We start from the raw sequence: 19,697 nt of genomic DNA on the forward strand, positions 1-19,697 counted from the left end.
CGCGGGGCCAACGCATCGGTCATCAGTGGAGGGGACCAGCCCAGGAGGACTGGGACAGCCCCAGATGGAGGAAGAACAGTGGAGGGACCAGCCCAGCGGAGGACACCGGGACAGCCGAGTGGACAGCCAGTGGAGAGCACAGCCCAGTGGAGGGACAAACAGAGGAGTGGACAACAGTGGACAGCCGGAGGGACAGCCGAGTGGACAGTGGACAACAGTGGACAGCCGCGGAGTGGACAACAGTGGAGAGGACGAACAGTGGAGGGACAGCCCGGTGGAGTGGACAACCGAGGGGAACAGTGGAGGGACAGCCCAGTGGACACCATGGAGGGACAGGGACACCGAACAGAGGAGGACAGCCCATGGAGGACAGCCAGTGGAGTGGACGAGTGGAGGGACCACGCGGAGGACAAACAACAGTGGAGGGACAACAAGGACTGGAACAGTGGAGTGGACATGGACGAATGGACAGTGGGGACACCGTGGAGGGACAAACGAGGGGACGGAATGGACCAGCCCGTGGACAACAGTGGACAACAGATGGAGGACAGCCCAGTGGAGGGGACAGCCCAGTGGAGGGGACAGCCAGTGGAGTGGACGAACAGTGGACAACAAGGAGTGGACAGTGGAGGGGACAGCCCAGTGGACAACAGTGGAGGACATGGACAACAGTGGACAGCCCAGTGGAACATGGACAGCCGAGTGGACAGCCCAGTGGAGTGGACAGCCGGAGGACAACAGGGACAACAGGAGTGGACGGAACAGTGGAGGGACAACGGAGGGACAACGAGGGACTGGGGACTGAACAGAGTGGACAGCCGGGGACAGCCGGAACAGTGGAACAGTGGAGGGACAACAGTGGACAACAGGAGGGACAACAGTGGAGGGACACGTGGAGGGACAACAGTGGAGTGGACAACAAAGGAGGGACAGCCCAGTGGAGGGACAACAGTGGAGTGGACAACAGTGGAGGGGACGAAATGGAGGGACAAACATGGAGGGACCGGAACAAGGAGGACTGAACAGAGGACCGGGACCAAACAGAGGAGGGACAGCCCAGTGGAGGGACAACAGAGTGGACTGACCGAAATGGAGGAATGGACAGTCAGTGGAGTGGACAACGGAGTGGAACAGTGGACAGAGGAACAGTGGACAAATGGACTGGACAACGGAGGGACAACAGAGGAGGGACAGCCGCGGAGAGGACCGGAGTGGACAACAAGTGGACACCGGAGGGGACACGGGGACAGTCAGTGGAGGGACAGCCGGGGACAGCCCAGTGGAGGGACAGTGGAGGGACACCGGAGGGACAGCCGTGGAGGGACAGTCAGTGGAGTGGACAACAGAGGACAGCCGTGGAGGGGACAGTGGAGTGGACAGAGGAGGGACAACAGGGGACCAGGGACACATGGAACAGTGGAGGACAGTCATGGAGGGGACAACAGTGGAGTGGACAGCCAGAGGGAGGGGACGAACAGTGGAGGGACAACAGTGGACGAACAGGAGTGGACGGAACAGAGGGACAGGAGTGGGACAGTGGAGGGGACAAATGCGGAGGGGACAACAAGTGGAGGGGACAACAGTGGACAGTCAGTGGAGTGGACAGCCGAGTGGAGTGGACGAACAGGGAGGGACAGTGGACACCGGGACAGCCCAGGAGGGAGTGGACAACAGGATGGACAGCCGGAGGGGACAACAGTGGAGTGGACGAACATGGAGGGACAAAATGGACTGAAATGGAGGCAGCCCAGTGGAGGGACAAATGGGACAGTCAGTGGACAGTGGAGGGGACGAATGGGACAAATGGGACAACAGTGGAGGGACAGCCCAGTGGAGGGGACAAGGAGTGGACAAACGAGGGACAACAGTGGACAGTCAGTCAGGTGGACAACAGTGGACATGGAGTGGACAGTCAGTGGAGGAATGGGGGACAACAGTGGAATGGGACAGCCCGGGTGGAGTGGACAACAGTGGAGGGACAACAGTGGACAACAGTGGAGGGGACAGTCAGTGGAGGATGGAGGACTGGACAGTCAGTGGAACAGTGGAGGGGACAACAGGGGACACAGGTGGACAAAATGGATGAAATAGTGGACAGTGGACAGTCAGTGGAGGGGAATGGAGGGGGAATGGAGTGGACAGTGGAGGGGAATGGAGTGGATGGAATGGGACAGTGGAGTGGACAAACAGTGGAGGGGGATGAACAGTGGAGGGGACAAAGGAGTGGACAGTGGAGGGGACAACAGTGGACACGGGGATGGAACAGTGGAGTGGATGGAATGGATGAAGGAGGACACAGTGGGGGGAATGGGACAGTGGACAGCCAGTGGATGGAAGCCGAGGGGGACAACAGTGGACGGGGACAATGGAGGGGACAGTCAGGGGAGTGGAATGGACAGCCAGTGGGGACAGTCAGTGGATAATGGGGGAATGACCGGAGGAATGGAAGCCGACCCATTAACATGGAATGGGGCCCCAGCCCCTGAATGCCACGGACACCAGGGATGCATGGACGGAAGGAATATGGAATAAAGAACATACATGTGGTGAGTGGATGGAAGGATGGAACGGCGGACTGGAATGGAAGGCCACTGGCAGGAAGAGGATGAACAATGATAAATGGATTTACGGAAGACTGGAAAATGGAGGGCCCCAGACGGAGGACTTCAGGGGCACATAAACAAACTTGAAGGGGCTGGGAATCTGGCCCCATGGATTTAATTTAGATGGACCAGGCCCAACGGAGTTTTGAATGCCGGGAGCGGAAGAATGGAGGAAGGATGGATTTGGACACCTTTTCATGGAATGGAAAGGACTTTGAAATGGAATGGATAGTCTTAGGGGCTGTCGGAATGGAGGGGGACACTGGATGGATCACATCATGGCCAGAAAGCCGGATCGAAGAGAAAAGACTGAGGAATCAAACAGTGGAAGGATGAAAAGAAATCAATGGAAAGGAACAAAATAAATGAAAAGAATGGAATGGAAAAGAAATCCCCTGGAAAAGCCACAATGGTAGAATCTAATTGAAAATGGGGTCGATCAAAACCTGCAAGGGCCAAGATTTGGTCCTCAGGCCTTCAGTTGACACATGTGCTTTACTCAATGTTTTGCCAGGTTTTTCAGAGGTTTTGGAACCTTTTATTTACGATTTTTGTCACCTTTTTCAGACAATTTTGACCTTTTTTTCGGCCCTTTTTCCAACTTTTTGGCTCTTTTATTGAGCACTATTTGTCGCTGGCTGAGAACTTTTTTTGACACTTTTGTTGGGGCTTTATGAGGCCCAAAAATATAAGTGACAAGACTAGTATATGAGATACGCAATAATACAGTCAAAATATTTTGACTTTTCTCTTAAAGCATAGTCGATAAAGTTCTGCATGTCCGGCCCTTGGTGTGATTCTCATTTTCCAGTGTGGCCCTCTGGGAACTGAGTTTCCCCCTGCCCTAGGAAATAATTATAGGAAATAATGAACCAAGATGTAACAGCTAAACAGATGATAGATAGTGGGAGTATTTTTACTCTGTTGCTCTGGTACTTTTACTACATAAAAGTGCAAATTAATGTTGAAAAAGTGACAAAATGTTGAAAAAATGACAAAAATGTTGAAAAAGTGATAAAAATGTTGAAAAAGTGCCAAAAACGTGAAAGAAGATGACAAAAATGTTGAAAACAGGGACAAAATGTTGAAAAAGTAACAACAAAATGAAAAAATGTTGAAAAGGTGACAAAACGCGGGAAAAGGCGTGACAAAAATGTTGAAAAACGTGGAAGAAAGTGACAAAAGTGTTGAAAACAGTGACAAAAATGTTGAAAAAAGTGCCAAAACGTGGGAAAAAGGTGACAAAAAATATTGAAAAAGTGACAAAAATGTTGAAAAAGGACAAAACCGTTAAAAAAATGACAAAATTGTGACAAAGTGACATAAATGTTGGGTCCCAGACCGCCTGTTTGACCATCCCCGGTCTGGATATATTGTGGTGGGGGTACTGTACTGTGTATATTTTGGCCTATATACTGTATATGGGCCAGAATCTGCAACCGTGGGAGGGGGACATAGCCCTTAGGCCATCAGGTCCCTGAATTCATAAGGTATGTGTGTGCTTAAGTGATGTGTAAATGATGTATATATTGCTTTCTCTCTTTTTTATTGTTCATATTTAGTATGTACTGGGCGAAGAAGCTCTGTAATTGCATCGTACAGTATGCAGTATATCTTCTTATCTTATCATAGTGGGGTCTGGGTGCTCCTCCCCAGGAAGTTTTGAGCGCCAAGACTTAATTTCCTGTATTTGGATACACTTTTATGCATCAATTTACAGTGTGGAAATCCCTTTATTTGACTCCCTCCCTCTCCCTATTCTCTCCCTCTCTCTCTCTCTCCCTCTCCTTTTTCTCTCCCCTCCCTCCCTCTCCTCCCTCTCCCTCTTTCTCCCTCCCTCTCCCTCCCTCCCTCTCTCTCCCTCCCTCCCTCCCTGATGTTCCTGTGTGATAAGAGCAGACAGGAAGAAGGTGTGTATGTCTGTAATTATCTGCAGTCTCATGGCACCAACAACTTATAATATCCACTTCACCACCGCATATATATGATCACAACGCACTTTACAAAGGTCATCGAGTGTGTCTGTGTGTGTGTGTGTCTGTGTGTGAGTGTGTGTGTGTGTGTGTGTGTGTTTGTGTGTGTGTCTGTTTTTGTGTGTGTGTGTGTTGTGTGTCTGTGTGTGTGTGTGTGTGTGTGTCTGTTGTGTGTGTCTGTTTGTGTGTGTGTGTGTCTGTGTGTGTGTGTGTGTTGTGTGTGAGTATGTGTGTGAGTAATTGTGTGTGTGTGTTTGTGTGTGTGTGTGTGTGAGTTTGTGTGTGTGTGTGTGTGTGTCTGTGTGTGTGTATCTGTGTGTGAGTTAATGTGTGTTTTTGTATGTGTGTGTGTGTGTGTTTGTGTCTGTGTGTGAGTAATTGTGTGTGAGTATGTGTGTGTTTGTGTGTGTGTGTGTGAGTGTGTGTCTGTGTCTGTGTGTGAGTAATTGTGTTTGTGTGTGTGAGTGTGTGTGTGTGTGTGTGAGTAATTGTGTGTGTGTGTGTCTGTGTGTATGTGTGTCTGTGTTTGAGTGTGTGTGTGTGTGTGTCTGTGTGTGTCTGTGTGTGTGTGTGTATTCTTACCAACCTATCCAACTGTGGACTTCGGCATCGTTACACATTCACCAACAGGGGACGTCTCGCAAACAGGGGACATTTTTCAAGTCCCCTGTTGGAAATGCTTTAAATGCCTCTGTTGACTTACATTACCTTGCGATTGCGTGTGAATTGACGTCCTAGCGAGTGGTGTGAACACAGGACTCTCATCCAGGAGACCGGGCATCGTGTCCCGTACGTATACAGCGTAGACATACGCGCAGATAGCTCAAAATGCGTGCAGAAAACACGCCACTTGGCTCAAGAAAGTGGGCGTGTATGTGTATGTGTGTGTCTGTTTGTGTGTGTGTGTATGTGTGTGTGTTTGTGTGTGTGTGTGTGTGTTCTTACCAACCTATCCAACTGTGGACTTCGGCATCTTTACACATTCACCAACAGGGGACGTCTCGCCAACAGGGGACATTTTTCAAGTCCCCTGTTGGAAATGCGAAGTCGTGATGTCACGTTGTCCAGTCTGTAAGCACTAAACTTGAAACTTGATTTCTGATCGCGTATTGTCATCTTTGCAACCGGCAAGATGTCTTTGGTCGGTAAGTTGTGTTTGTGTTCAACAGTTACATCATTACCTGGCGAGATGTACGGATGCTTCTGGGTAAAAGACCGGTTAGTTTCCTGCAATCTCCCTCCTACGGAATGGTTTTAGTGAAACGATTTTTCAATGTCTGTCCACATCAGTATTTATTCAACAGACAGTCCATTTCCTTTGGCACACGCTCATAATGGCCACCTAAAGATCTTCATGAGGTGCGGGTCTCTCTTTGAACCACAAGAATCTAAGCACATCTCTGTCTATCTCATTCAAGCCAATTTGTAAGAAGGCTTTCGTTATGTCTGCCATCATAGCCACTCTGTGCTGCCTGAATTTAATCAAAATGCTTAGCAAGTCAGGGTTCAGATTCGGTCCCGTGAAGAGACATTTGTTAAACGAGTGGCTTTCTCGCTCATGGGATGACGCGTCAAACACAATTCGTAACTTTGTTGTAGTCCTACTTTCTTTGATTTTGGGATGATGGGGCATATAATACACTGGGTTTTCTGTCTCAACATTAGTTACATCTTCGATAATTCCCTCAGCCAGATATTCTTGTATTACTTGATCATATTGCTCATACACTTCATCATTATTATGAAAATGTTTTACTATCCCATTCAAACGATTTCTAGCAGTACAGTAGTTAGTAGCCAAATTAATATTCTCTTCTCGCCAAGGCAAACTGACTTCATATCTACCTTGTTGGTACTTTACTGACTGTTTGAACTTTCACAGCGCGTCTGTCTCTGGGCTCTGTGTGATGTCCGTGATCCCCAATGATTCGGTCTCCCAGAAACTATGCAGCTGGTCAGTCAGCGCTTGTTCCTCGCCCACGCTGAGATGCAGAGCATTTACCTCCACTGATTCAGTTGTCACGCTCATCACAGGGATGGACACAGTTCCTTGAATCAACCATCCGAATTTGCTCTCTACTGCTACAAGTCCGTTATCCAGTCTCTCTGTGTGTCCTGACACAATATTCCAATAGTAGTCTCCTCCGATGAGAAGTCCAAGGCCTTCTTGTTCCATACCTCTCAAAGGGTGATCCGCGACTTGGAGTCCTTGTGCTTCAAGAGAGCGTCTGATTTCTTCGGTGGCCATTTTAATGTTGGATGAACATACACTTGGGGTTTCTAGTAATTCAACTTCAACAGACACATTTGTTTTAGATTTCTCAGACTATAGCCTTAACCTTTTTTTACTGTCATTCTTTTGGCATTTACAGAACCAAATACGTGAAGCTTTATTATTTCTGTACCCACTACTGGCAGGTTCAAGGCTTGAGAAATAGCTTCACGGATAAAGCTACGCTGGCTCCCCACCATCTAACAAACATCTGGCAATTTGGCTTTGTCGTGGCGTATCTACCCAAATGGTTGCCGTTTGTAACAGCACTGCTCTACCGTTATAATTACTTGGCGAAACTGAACATTGTGCTTGAGCATTGTCTACCTCTGTTTTAGTCGTGGTCTCTCGTGTCTGTGTTGACTGTTGGTTAGAAATTGCTTTATGATGTAATTTGCACTGTGCACATTCAATACCGTGTGCCCTACAGTTACGTGCACTGTGTCTGGGCCCTAGACATACAAAACATCTGCCTAATCGTCTCAACTTTTCTCTCAGGAGATCTGTGATCAGGCTTACCACAAAACAAACAGTCACTGTCACGACTCTGTGACTCCACGTATGTAATGCTGCGGCTGAGGAGGCCATGTTTCCGGCATTGGGCCTTCTCGTCCTGCGCTCTCGTGCGCGTTCCTTATCATTGCCAGCATTCTTCCTTTCGTTTTGAGACACTTCTTTCTTCTGAGTGAGCTTCACGGTTCTTTCTCTGCTTTCCACCTCGCTTTTCAGAAAGTCCTTTAACTCCTTTGCTTTGAGAACATTATCGGCTTCTGATTTGGTGAATGCGAAAGCAATATCTTCTGGAATCATTTTCAACAAGATAGGACATGATAAAGTAAGAAGTGAGTGCCGCGCAAAATGCACGGTTGCAAGGAGTGGCGTCCGCCAGTAACCCCAACGCGTGCAGAGGCGCAAGGGCCTGTACATCGCTGCTTGCAGCTTTAATTAATGTATTGTGTGAGTATCTAATTAATGTATTGTGTGAGTATCTAGTGAGTCAAGGCTATGCACCTGTATTGCACAGTCATCATACAATTTGCGCAAAGCGCTTACATCAGTTGCTCGGTTTACAGGAGTCATGTTCAATAACTTATTCATATGAGCATTAATCACTAAATCTTTACGGCCAAATCTGTTTTTAAGCAGATCAATGGCAGTGTCATAATTAATATTAGACAAAGCGAGGCCTGCTACTGCACTTGTGGCGGTGCCGGTCAGAAATGATTTCAAATAACTGAATTTATCAGTCTTGCTCAAACGTTCATTATCATGGATGGTTGTTTCGTACTGACTCCAAAATCCTTGCCACTCACAAATCTCCCCAGAAAACTTCTGAATGACTAATATGGGAAGTTTAACTGTGTTTCTTCTATGAGGCCCAGATCCAGATCCATGCTCACTCTGTCCGGACTGTCTTTCTACATCTTCCTTGCGCAACGTGCGTCTCACTCTTGTTCTCTGCACACTCATCCATATACTCCAATGCTGTAGTCAGCTCATCTTCCAAATCCTCTTCTTCCATTTCTGCTTCAACATCTTTCTCATGTTCTCTGAGAAGCTTTTCTTTATCTTTGAACTGATCAAGCAATTCTTCCAGTCTCTCAAAGCATGGTTCTTCTTTATCCAACTCACCATCAATCTTCTGGTTGAGTTTTGTTGTTGCAGTTCGGACCACTCCACGCCATATCCTCAGTCGCTTAAAATCCGCTGAATCCATGACTTTGGTTTGAAATTTTCCCTGCAGCGTCTTTCAAACAATTCTTCACTCCAAGTCAGTCTTCTCATTTTATTCTTCATGAACTGGATCCTTGTGTCCTGGGTTTCGGCACCAATTTGTTAAGTACAAGGAAAGATTCCAATGAGAACAGTTTTCTTGATGTATGAAAATCATCGTATTGCCTCTTAATTTACAATTCTAATAAGTGCGGGGAAAGGTGAATGGGAACAAAGGCAGTATGAAGTCTCTCTGTGCACTCCCACGTGGCGCGTCCCTGGTTCCTTTATCCTGGGGAACCCCAATTCGCCACGCCCACTTCAACAGGGTATGTCCATATATGGAAACATGCGTCACACTTGATCAAACTCCTTACTGCAGGGGGGACGTCTCCATTTGTAGAGCTAAATAAGCTGCAATGACAAGTGTGTGGGTGGGGGACAGATTGAGGGGGACAGATTGTTCAGGAGGACGGTTGTTATTGAAAGACCCTCTCCCATTTGTCTCTCCAAATCGCAGATTCCAACGAGCCTACATTTCGTTTATGATTGATGGAAACACTGACTTTTCCATAAACCCGCTCCATCCAGTTTTACTAGTTTTCTTATTACGAAATAGCGTTTTACTGTGACAAATGTTAAGAGCCCCCAACACCGCTGGGAAAGGCACTCGTAATTTCCTTTTTATTCATTGTAATATAATGACAATAATGGCTTCTTATGTTATCTTTTAGTAGATTTTAAGAGTTGGTAAGAGTAGGCCTTTATTTTGACAGGACAGCATAGACATAAAAGGGGAGAGAGAGGGGGAATGACGTGCAGAAAAGGTCAGAATCAAACCCGCGGCTGCTGCATTGAGAACTAAGCCTCTGTATATGGGCGCATGCTATACCAGGTGAGCTATACCCAGGCGCCCAATTTTAGGGGTTATTTACAGGGGTGTAGTGCTATTGATATACAGCCAGTGCTTGTGCATGATATACGGTCAGTGCTCGTGCATGTTATACTGTCAATGCTCGTGCACGATATACGGTCAGTGCTCGTGCATGTTATACGGTCAATGCTCGTGCACGATATACGGTCAGTGCTCGTGCATGATATAGGGTCAGTGCTCGTGCATGATATAGGGTTAGTGCTCGTGCATGATATAGGGTTAGTGCTTGTGCATGTTATACGGTCAGTGCTTGTGCACGTTATACGGTTAATGCTCGTGTTGATATAGGGTCAATGCTCGTGCATGATATACAGTCAATGCTCGTGCATGTTATACGGTCAGTGCTCGTGCATGTTATACGGTCAGTGCTCGTGCATGTTATACGGTCAGTGCTTGTGCATGTTATACGGTTAATGCTCGTGCATGATATAGGGTCAATGCTCGTGCATGATATAGGGTCAATGCTCGTGCATGATATAGGGTTAATGCCCATTCTAGCGTGATATAGAAAGCCTGCAGTAAGACTCAGCTTGATTTGTGCCAGTTCTCAATAATATTCAACAGGCTAAGCTGCTTGACTCTGATTGGCTAACAGCTAGCCAATGAGAGCCTTGCTGTCAGAATCCTTTACCCAGCCTAACTGGGCGAGCTCATGAATAGTAATGAGCTCAGGCAACACCACGTGAGACTGACCGGCTTTTATAATTGGTCTGATTTCTCTGCTTATTTCTTTTCACTGGCTAGAAGTGACAGAGGAGGTAGCAGTTCATTTTCACATTCACGACATAACACAAACACATATGGACCTAACATATTTAAAAAATACAAATAAAAATGGTTTTGTGTGGCAGGGCACCTTTAAGTGATTGGTATCGTTAGAGTCAATGGAAATATATAGTTGTGTGTTATCGGCGTAGAAATGCTAGTTGATATTGTGCTTTCTAATAATTTGACCAAGTAACATGTTAAGAAGAATAGCAATGGGCCAAGAGCGGAACCTTGTGTAAAGGTACTGAAGATGATCGAGAAGATCCGATTTCCACACAGAAAGACCTTCTAGACAGATAAGAACAGACAAACCTAAAACCACTCTTGAAATGCCCTCCCTTTATTAAGACATTGAATTAAAATACTATCATCAGTGGTGTCAGAAGCCGCAGATAGATCCAACAGCAGTAAAACAGTGTGTTGACCACAGTCAACTGACATTATCCCTTACATAAAGAGAAACATAAAGTTTAATAAATCAAAAGTAATCAATGGTAAACCTTGTTGTCTATGTTTTTGTTGACAATTGTTTGAGCTTTAAATTTGAATGAACTGCCTCAAATGTAAACTCATCAAAAATAAATGGGTTTATAATCTGAAAATTTGTAATAAAATACATTTATGCTGTTGAAAACATTACTAAGAATTTATATTTTCATAATAGTCTGGTGAGTTCAGCACAGCTCTCCCTCTCTACACTTAAAATTAAATAGAAAGACAAGCACAGGAAGATACAACTGAACTCATAAGGACACAGTCGAATGTGTTATTGTCTAAAAATAAATCTAACAAAAACACTCTGATATATAAATAAAATAAAATCCAAATGTCAAAAATAATGTACATTTTTGAATTAGAAAATTTGTCCAGACAGAAAGACACAGGAGACAAAGTGAAGACATCAGATCATCTTAATGCTCAGCTTCTTATTTATTGTCACCGTACAGCAGATAAAGATTCATATTAGAGTTTCAAACCTCCACCAAACATCAACTTGCTGTCCTGAACTACAAAGATGTTTTCTTTGTAGAAAACATGTTTTTTGCTTTTTAGACTAGTTGCTGTTCATGCAGTGATTAACACCCGATCAGACTATATTTGTGTTTCCATTTAAAGATTATGGGCCCTACTTTCCTGCTACTGAACACACAACTGACTTTTCTTTCACGTTGCAGCGAGCTGCGACTGCCTTAAACTAGGGCTGCACAATATGCTGTTTTTATTAATCGCTATCGCGATATCAACTTGCACAATAAACACATCGCTAAAGGCTGTGACATATCGCGAAAGCAAAATGAAACTTTCATTATTTTTTTAGTGCTGTCTTTTATATTCAATTCAATGTTCAATTTGTTCAATAAAACAATGTTGGAAATGGTTGTTTTTTGTTGTTTTAGATTCAACAAACTTGTATTTTAGTAGAATACTGAAAGAAGTAGAACTGAGAACACTTTAATATTTGTTTCCTTATCACAAGTGATATCGTTATCGCCATATTCAACAACTTATCGCATATTTTTCTCATTTTGTGCAGCTCTACTTTACACCACCACAGACGGTAACAAGACTTACAAATGTCAGTTGGTTTTCTTGTGCTGGTGCCCAGTTTCAGGAAAATAAGACCTGTGAGATTAAATGCTTAATGAGAGAAAGAGAAATAAATCACAAGAGATGAGCTGATATTCTGCTGGACGTTGGTCCTGGAGAACTACAGCACAGGACGGACCTTCATGCTGATGGTCTTCAGGGAGTAGTTATAACCTTTCCAATGTACCCACTCCACTCCAACATAACTGATAGTGCCGTCAGCCCCCCAACGATAAATGCCGTTCGGATTTGTATGGCCACAGCCGTTGTACCAGAAGGCCCCCAGGTATGATCTGGCACAGTTCCCTCCATAGTTGTCCTGGTCTTTGTCGAAGGTGGAGAACTTCATTCCGTTGTGAGTAGCCAGGGAGTCTCCTACAGAAACACAGTGTTTGTCAAAAAGTACATGAGACTATTTGTAATGCCATTGAAAAAAATAAATACTATATATGGATGATAGAAAATAAACTCAACCCACTCACCTGCCCCTCCACTGAATCCAGACACAGTCAGCACAAATCCGCCACCTGCTGCACCGACGGAGAACGAAGAGTACCGAGCGAACGCTTTTCTCCCCTCAAAGTCCTCCATTTCGACCATCAGCTCACTCTTTTTGTTATTTGTCAGGTAGTAGATGTTGTCAAGACCTACACATACACACACACATACACACACACACACACACACACACACACATTTATGGTGCTTACCCACAGCTAGTACCAGCTCTGCTCGGCTCAACCGAGGTGCCCCGTCCATTTTCCATTGCAGATTTAGTACGCCTCATGCGTGAGGCGAGATTGGCTGGTCCATACATACATTCAGTCACATACATACATTAATGAATTCATAGTCATACGTTCAATGAGCAGCGATGAATGTATGACTATGAATTAGTTAATGTATATCTGTGACTGAAAGTACAGTATGCATGGTTATGAATGGAGGAAGGAAACTACCGTGACCTAACGCGACACATATACAGAACGTCGAAGGTGTGTTTTTTGTGATTCTCGGCATGTGGCTGTTTGCCAGAAGACACATTTTGTTTCAGAAGAAGCTGGATGCAGTAAAAAACGCCGCTGGCTAAACTATTTAAAAAGGGGGGGGTTTGTTCACCCCCATCTGTCGGTAGCAATGATGCTGCAGTGATTAGTGACGATTCTCTCCGACCAATCAGTTTAGTCTGCAGGTTTTCACGTCACCTTTTGGTATCACCTCAGCTTGCTTGGAACCTCAGTGGAAGTGATACTAAAAGAAGTACCTGTTGGCAGGTACCAGGGACTTTGTTTCATAATGGAAAACCAAAAAGGCGTCGAGTCGAGTCCAGTAGGTACCATGTAATGGAAAAACGCCATAATATATGTGCAAATTGGTACCAGTTTATTATCTTGTACAGATGGTGAAGTATTTTGGTCAAAAGTTCCATTTCTGCAGTTACACAACAGAATTTAATGTGCAAACTTAATGAACAGTTACTTTTATGAAGTCATGACTTGGTTTGGTTTCATTTCTCACCGAGCCAGTACTCTCCAGCACCGTTACCAAAGCCGGTCTTGTATTGATCCCAGCCCCTGTAGAAGTTCAAAGTGCCGTCCATCCTCCTCTGGAACACCTGGGGGGTGATGGGATGGGGGTTAACTAGCTAAACACACGAAATATCTGACAGCTCGGGCCTATCTTGCACTCAGCGCAATTGCCTTTGTACACCGATGCATGTATCATTCTATTTTGCACCGACGACAGCCGGACTTTTCCCTCCACAGACGCACGTCCGTAAATTAGGATTGTATTTGCGCCCCCGCGGCGGTTCAGCCAAAGAGGAGCGTGGTTCAGGCGCTAAACGTTACGTGGTCCTATTTTGCAGTTTCAGAAACAATACTCGCCACTGACCAGGAAAAACCTGGTCTAAAGTCAGTGGCGCGTATTCAGATGCCATTTTAGGGCGCATGCTTGGCTATAATGTAGCGTGGTGCACAACGCCATACACTTCTCTCATCTACAGCAGTTCCCATTTTTGAAAACCATACATAATTACAAAGAAAAATATTACTGAAAATGCGCTTCATGTGTTTGGATAGATCAGGAGGCACTTTACAGTACAGTCCTCAAAAAGTCGCAGCATTCTTTGTGGCTTGTTGTGTTTTACACAACATTTCCATGAATCATGGATGTGTTGATGACATAAATGAGGAAATATTAGAGGACTTAAGGAGACGTGATGTTGAACTACGGCGAATCTGGTCCGGGAGTAATGCGCGATACGTTCCTGATGGAGCGGGTGGACGGAGATGGAGAGGGGGAGGAGGAAGGGGCACAACAGGTGCAGGTGGTCGCGTTTGGAGGCCCATGCTCCATGGCTGCAGCAATCCTCTCTAGACTTGAGGAGATGCGCCCGAGAGGCGCCGCAACATCGCCAACCCGGCCAAGACGGGCATTTATTACTTTGCCGCATCCTGGACAGCCCCGCTGCGCCGCCAGGCAAAACTGCGTCATAATAGCAATCCGCCATGGAACAATACGCCTGCTCTTAAAGGGAATGTGAGATGACTCTGATTGGTTATTTTCACGCTACCCAAACCACACCTAGCTACTTCAGACCAACCCATTTAAGATTTGCGTCGCGCAAGAGTCATTTATCCCACCGGTATCATAGCAACACGCCAGAGATCCGCCCACAAAGCTACTTGCGTTTGGTGTTTCACACTTGGCGCTTCAGATCGTTAAAATAGGGCCCCTCCCTGATTCCAGACAACAAGGTTTTTACTGGAATGTGATTTATTGTAAAGGTCCAACAGGTTGACTGAATACTCACCGTCCACCGTCCTCCTTCTGAAGTCATGTCACAGTACACCTACACACAAACACATTCATCAGTAAATGTGATCATTTAGTGGTTTAAATGTGTACATTAAGTTTACACTAATGAGCACAGCAACACAGAATTTGTGGATGCATACTTTTCAGAAATTAAAATAAAACTCAATAACATGAATTACAGTGCCTAAACCTAACCAATTCAACTAGGCAACAAATACTAGCCAATCCGATGCAGAGTAGGGTGAAACAGCTTAAAAAAAAAAAAAAAAAAAAAAAAAAAAAAAAAAAAAACAAAAAAAAAAAGCACAAAAAAAAAAAAAAAAAAAAAAAAAAAAAAAAAAAAAAAAAAAACAAACAAAAAAAAAAAAAAACAAAACAAAAAAAAAAAAAAAAAAAAAAAAAAAAAAAAAAAAAAAAAAAAAAGAGCATTTCTTTCTTCTATCCCAGAATGCATCTGTGGTTTAGCCAGACCTTACTCCAGCAGCTGTGGAGATAGAGCTGGCAGACTATCCCTGTAACAACCATCTAATCTACTGATGTCAAGCTTCTTTACAGTTTCACAGAACTTTGAGATTTGTATATTTTACAAATCTCAAAGTTATTACAGTTCACAAACTTACCTTCATTATCAGATTTCTGCTGAAATGAATCAACTGCTGATGTAGATCTGTCTGATGCTCTGAAAACACAATAAGAGTAAATGAAAAATGGTAACACTTAATAATAATGGTACATAAATTATGATTACAACTTTACAAGACAGAACAATGCCAGAAATCTTGGTGTAGTCATGGACTCAGACCTGAATTTCAACAGCCACATTAACACAATTACAAAGTCAGCCCATTATCACCTTAAGAATATATCAAGGGTTAAAGTACTTAAGTCTCAGCAGGATTTGGAAAAACCTGCCCATGCTTTTATCTTCAGTAGACTTGACTACTGCAACGGTGTCTTTACAGGTCTCCCTAAAAATCTACCAGACAGCTGCAGCTGATTCAGAACGCTGCTGCTGCTAATTGATGCATTAATTAAGATATTGTTCCTGCATTAAGTCATGCTTGAGATACTTTTAATCCTTGTACAGTACTGATAGTTCATGAAGTACTACATGAATGAATTCATGCTTTTTCATGCATGAAGTCATGATAATTAATGTACCATTATTATAAAGTGTTACAAAAATGTTTAGTTTCAGTCAACAAACTCACAGGCAACAGATTATGTGAATGAAGAATAAGAAGTGTTGGTGTTTGGGGTATCATTGGATAATCCGTTATTCATTTGTAATTAGAAAATGAATACCAAAACATCAAAAAATTGTAAACAGTGTTTGGATGCTTTTTCAATAATTTTTAATTTTTTGATTCTGAGACCAGCAGACGATTAAAATATTTTATCGCGATTAATTGCATTAATGTCATAGTCAACTCGCAATTAATCGCATATTTTTCTCTATTCTAAATGTCCCTTGATTTATTTTTGTCCCATTCTTTTTAATGCTCTTATCAACATGATACAACGATACTTTTAAAATGGTGCCTGAACCAAAAATTGTATATATAAAACAATAAAAAGTTGATCTAAAAAACAAAAAGGAGCACAAAACGGCCAAAACAACCACTGGCTGTAGCACCATGAGGCTGGCGAAGCGAGGCTGAGTCTGTTTTTCAGACAACGGCAGCTACAATCTGGTGTTAGAATCCTCTACAGTGAAATACAGTCACACTTTACACCGTTTAGCTGTCAGCATTTTAACTGTGTTTACTGCAGCGGCTAGCTAACGGTAGGCTAATGTTCCCTGCTGCTAAGTGTAGTGTTAACTAGCGTCCTGTGCGGCAGTGTTTTTGTTCCCTCTAACGTCCGTTTTCGGAGCATCAGAGAGAAGCGCAGGCATTCAAGTGGCACCTAAATAAGGCACCGAAATCCGCAATACTATTCGGTCCGGTAGATAACGGTTGTTAAGGCACCGGTGCCGTATTAGCACCTCCACCTCCACCACAAAATAAAAACTCTTCAGATCTACATGATTCACGTGGATGACATTTTCCCATTCAAAACGGTGATTTTCGCCAAAAGGCGACTAGTTTGCAGGTATGTACTAATCTTTGGCTGGCTCGCAAGCTCAAACAAGTGTGTCTGTTGTTGTGTTTCCGGTCAAGCTAGATCCGGTGTGGTGTTGTAGTTTTTCTAACGTTACTAGTTGTTGCAACGGCATGTTAAAAAACTAACAAGTTTGCTAGGCCAAAAAGAACGTTAATCTCATGATAAAAAAATGTACGGTGTTAAAAAACACAATTAATTGTCATTAATTACAAATGAACTACAGATTATCCAATGATACCCTAACTTTTGGTTTTAGTTTCTGGCCTCACTTCTTATTGTATTAAAAAATACAATAAGAAAAGAACAACAGAGACAAGATTTTCGTTTCACAATAGACGATTTAACCGGAACAATGTTAACGCACTGTTACCTTAAAAACTCAAATGTATCACACACGATTGCCAGAAATTTCAATAAACTGTCACTTTTCTTTTCTTATAGTTAAAATGCAACAAACTTAAGCTCAACTTTTCTGTAAATTCAGTCATTTTGGGTTGAACAAAAATCCCCCAAAACACGGTCATGTTGCCACAGCTGATCTCCCAGTCTCTGTAATGTCTCTGGTTGGATGCTTACCTGTCTGAACTCAGCTGCAGGTCGAACTGAAGAGTCTTTGTGTCTTCAGAGGAAACAAGCTCCTGCTTTCTGCTTCAGTCGGTCACAACTTCACTACTTATATCTGCAGAAGGCTGTGATGTCACATCGCCTGCCCTTTTTACCAATGAAGACATACAATTCCAAGGAACTTTTCTAAGTGTGTATTTAGTTTAAACCAAATATTTGAACATCAGCCCAGGTAGATATTACATTAAGAGAAGAAGATCATGTTTCTCTTTAATAAACAGAATTGTGTTACCAGAGGACTTCTACATTATGTTTATTTAGTCATTGATACCCGGATCTCTTTCTGATGATTTCTGTTTATTCAAACAGGACATCCTTATTAATGAACATGGCAGTGGGTCAGTGAACCGTAAACATTAGACCCAGCAGCAGTGGGTCAGCAGACCGCTAACGTTAGACCTAGCAGTGGGTCAGCAGACCTCTAACGTTAGACCCAGCAGCAGTGGGTCAGCAGACCTCTAACGTTAGACCCAGCAGCAGTGGGTCAGCAGACCGCTAACGTTAGACCCAGCAGTGGGTCAGCAGACCGCTAACGTTAGACCCAGCAGCAGTGGGTCAGCAGACCGCTAACGTTAGACCCAGCAGCAGTGGGTCAGCAGACCGCTAACGTTAGACCCAGCAGTGGGTCAGCAGACCGCTAACGTTAGACCCAGCAGCAGTGGGTCAGCAGACCGCTAACGTTAGACCCAGAAGCAGTGGGTCAGCAGACCGCTAACGTTAGACCTAGCAGTGGGTCAGCAGACCGCTAACGTTAGACCCAGCAGCAGTGGGTCAGCAGACCACTAACGTTAGACCCAGCAGTGGGTCAGCAGACCTCTAACGTTAGACCCAGCAGCAGTGGGTCAGCAGACCGCTAACGTTAGACCCAGCAGTGGGTCAGCAGACTGCTAACGTTAGACCCAGCAGCAGTGGGTCAGCGGACCGCTAATGTTAGACCCAGCACCAGTGGGTCAGCAGTGGTGGGTTAACGTTAGCAGTCCGCTGACCCACTGCTGCTGGGTCTGTCCCTTCTTACTCTGATCCAATGGAAATCAAAATTGTCAGATTGACAGCACTTTAGTCCAATGTATTGGGGGGGCACCAAGTGGGGCCAATCTTATTCCAGGGGGGCTGGATTTCACCCTGTGCCCCCTTTCTAGCCCTGCTCCTGCTGCTATTGCTGGTTTGTTCTACTGTTTATGTAGTTAGGCCGGTGTGGTTTGCTGTTATGGGCATCTTTTTGTTTTATGTTTTGTAATTTTGTGTCATCATATTTGTCTATATGTCACTTTTTATAATTACACAAAATTATATTACTTCTCTCTTAAAAATGTATCTGGTGCAATGTGGGCTCTGTGTTGAAGTTCAGTCCTCCTTTATTTCTTCTTTTGTGGTCCTGCATATAAATGCATATAAATCCCTTGAGCGCCTTTCCCTCTCCCCTTTAGTCGTTTGGGAGAAAAGCTAGAGCAGGCCATGTTCATTAATAAGGATGTCCTGTTTGAATGAACAGAAATCATCAGAAAGAGATCCGGGTATCAATGACTAAATAAACATAATGTAGAAGTCCTCTGGTAAAACAATTCTGTTTATTTAGGAGAAACATGATCTTCTTCTCTTAATGTAACATCTACCTGGGCTGATGTTCAAATATTTGGTTTAAACTAAATACACACTTAGAAAAGTTCCTTGGAATTGTATGTCCTTATTGGTAGAAAGGGCAGGCGATGTGACATCACAACTTTCTGCAGATATAAGTAGTGAAATTGTGACCGAATATTAAATAATAGAGGGATCTGCGCCTGTTCACTAAATACACATTGTCAAAGGCATTCAAGTGTGTATCTAGTTTAATTTGTTATGACATGTTTCTTGTTTGTCAGTTCTTAATTCTAGTGAAATTGTAAATGAGAGAAAACTCTTAAAGATAGATGTGGGTAGATATGAGACAAGTTTGATCCTGCAGGATCTCAAAAATGACAGTCATATATTCATGGACACATACTATATATCAACTCATTTCAACATTCACAGGCACATGATTAAGTCGCCCCCTGCTCACAATACTCTGTGTGGCCCATAGATATAAAATGGCAGCATAGTAACATATAAACTTCTGCTAATGAGCCGACTGTCGCTGGATCTAACGTTAGTGGTCCCTGACCCACTAACGCTGGGTCTAACGTTAATGGTCTGCTGACCCACTGCTGCCGGGTCTTTCCCTTCTTACTCTGATCCAATGGAAATCACAATTGTCAGATTGACAGCACTCTAGTCCAATGTATTGGGGGGGGGGGGCACCAGGTGGGGCCAATCTT

At 44.0% G+C, this 19,697-nt stretch overlaps 1 protein-coding gene across 1 annotated transcript; it reads right to left on the minus strand.

The window, feature by feature from the left end:
• Positions 1-11,174: 11,174 nt before the first annotated feature.
• Positions 11,175-14,714, minus strand: LOC120551384 (microfibril-associated glycoprotein 4-like). The gene is made up of 4 exons (XM_039788801.1): positions 14,666-14,714; positions 13,369-13,465; positions 12,333-12,497; positions 11,175-12,225 (listed from the first exon to the last, which is right to left on the minus strand). The coding sequence occupies exons 1-4, from the start codon at positions 14,690-14,692 to the stop codon at positions 11,972-11,974; spliced, it is 543 nt and encodes a 180-aa protein (XP_039644735.1). The 5' UTR covers positions 14,693-14,714; the 3' UTR covers positions 11,175-11,971.
• Positions 14,715-19,697: the final 4,983 nt, after the last annotated feature.

This window comes from Perca fluviatilis, chromosome 21 (genome assembly GCF_010015445.1).
Source record: "Perca fluviatilis chromosome 21, GENO_Pfluv_1.0, whole genome shotgun sequence".
NCBI classification, from domain to species: domain Eukaryota; kingdom Metazoa; phylum Chordata; class Actinopteri; order Perciformes; family Percidae; genus Perca; species Perca fluviatilis.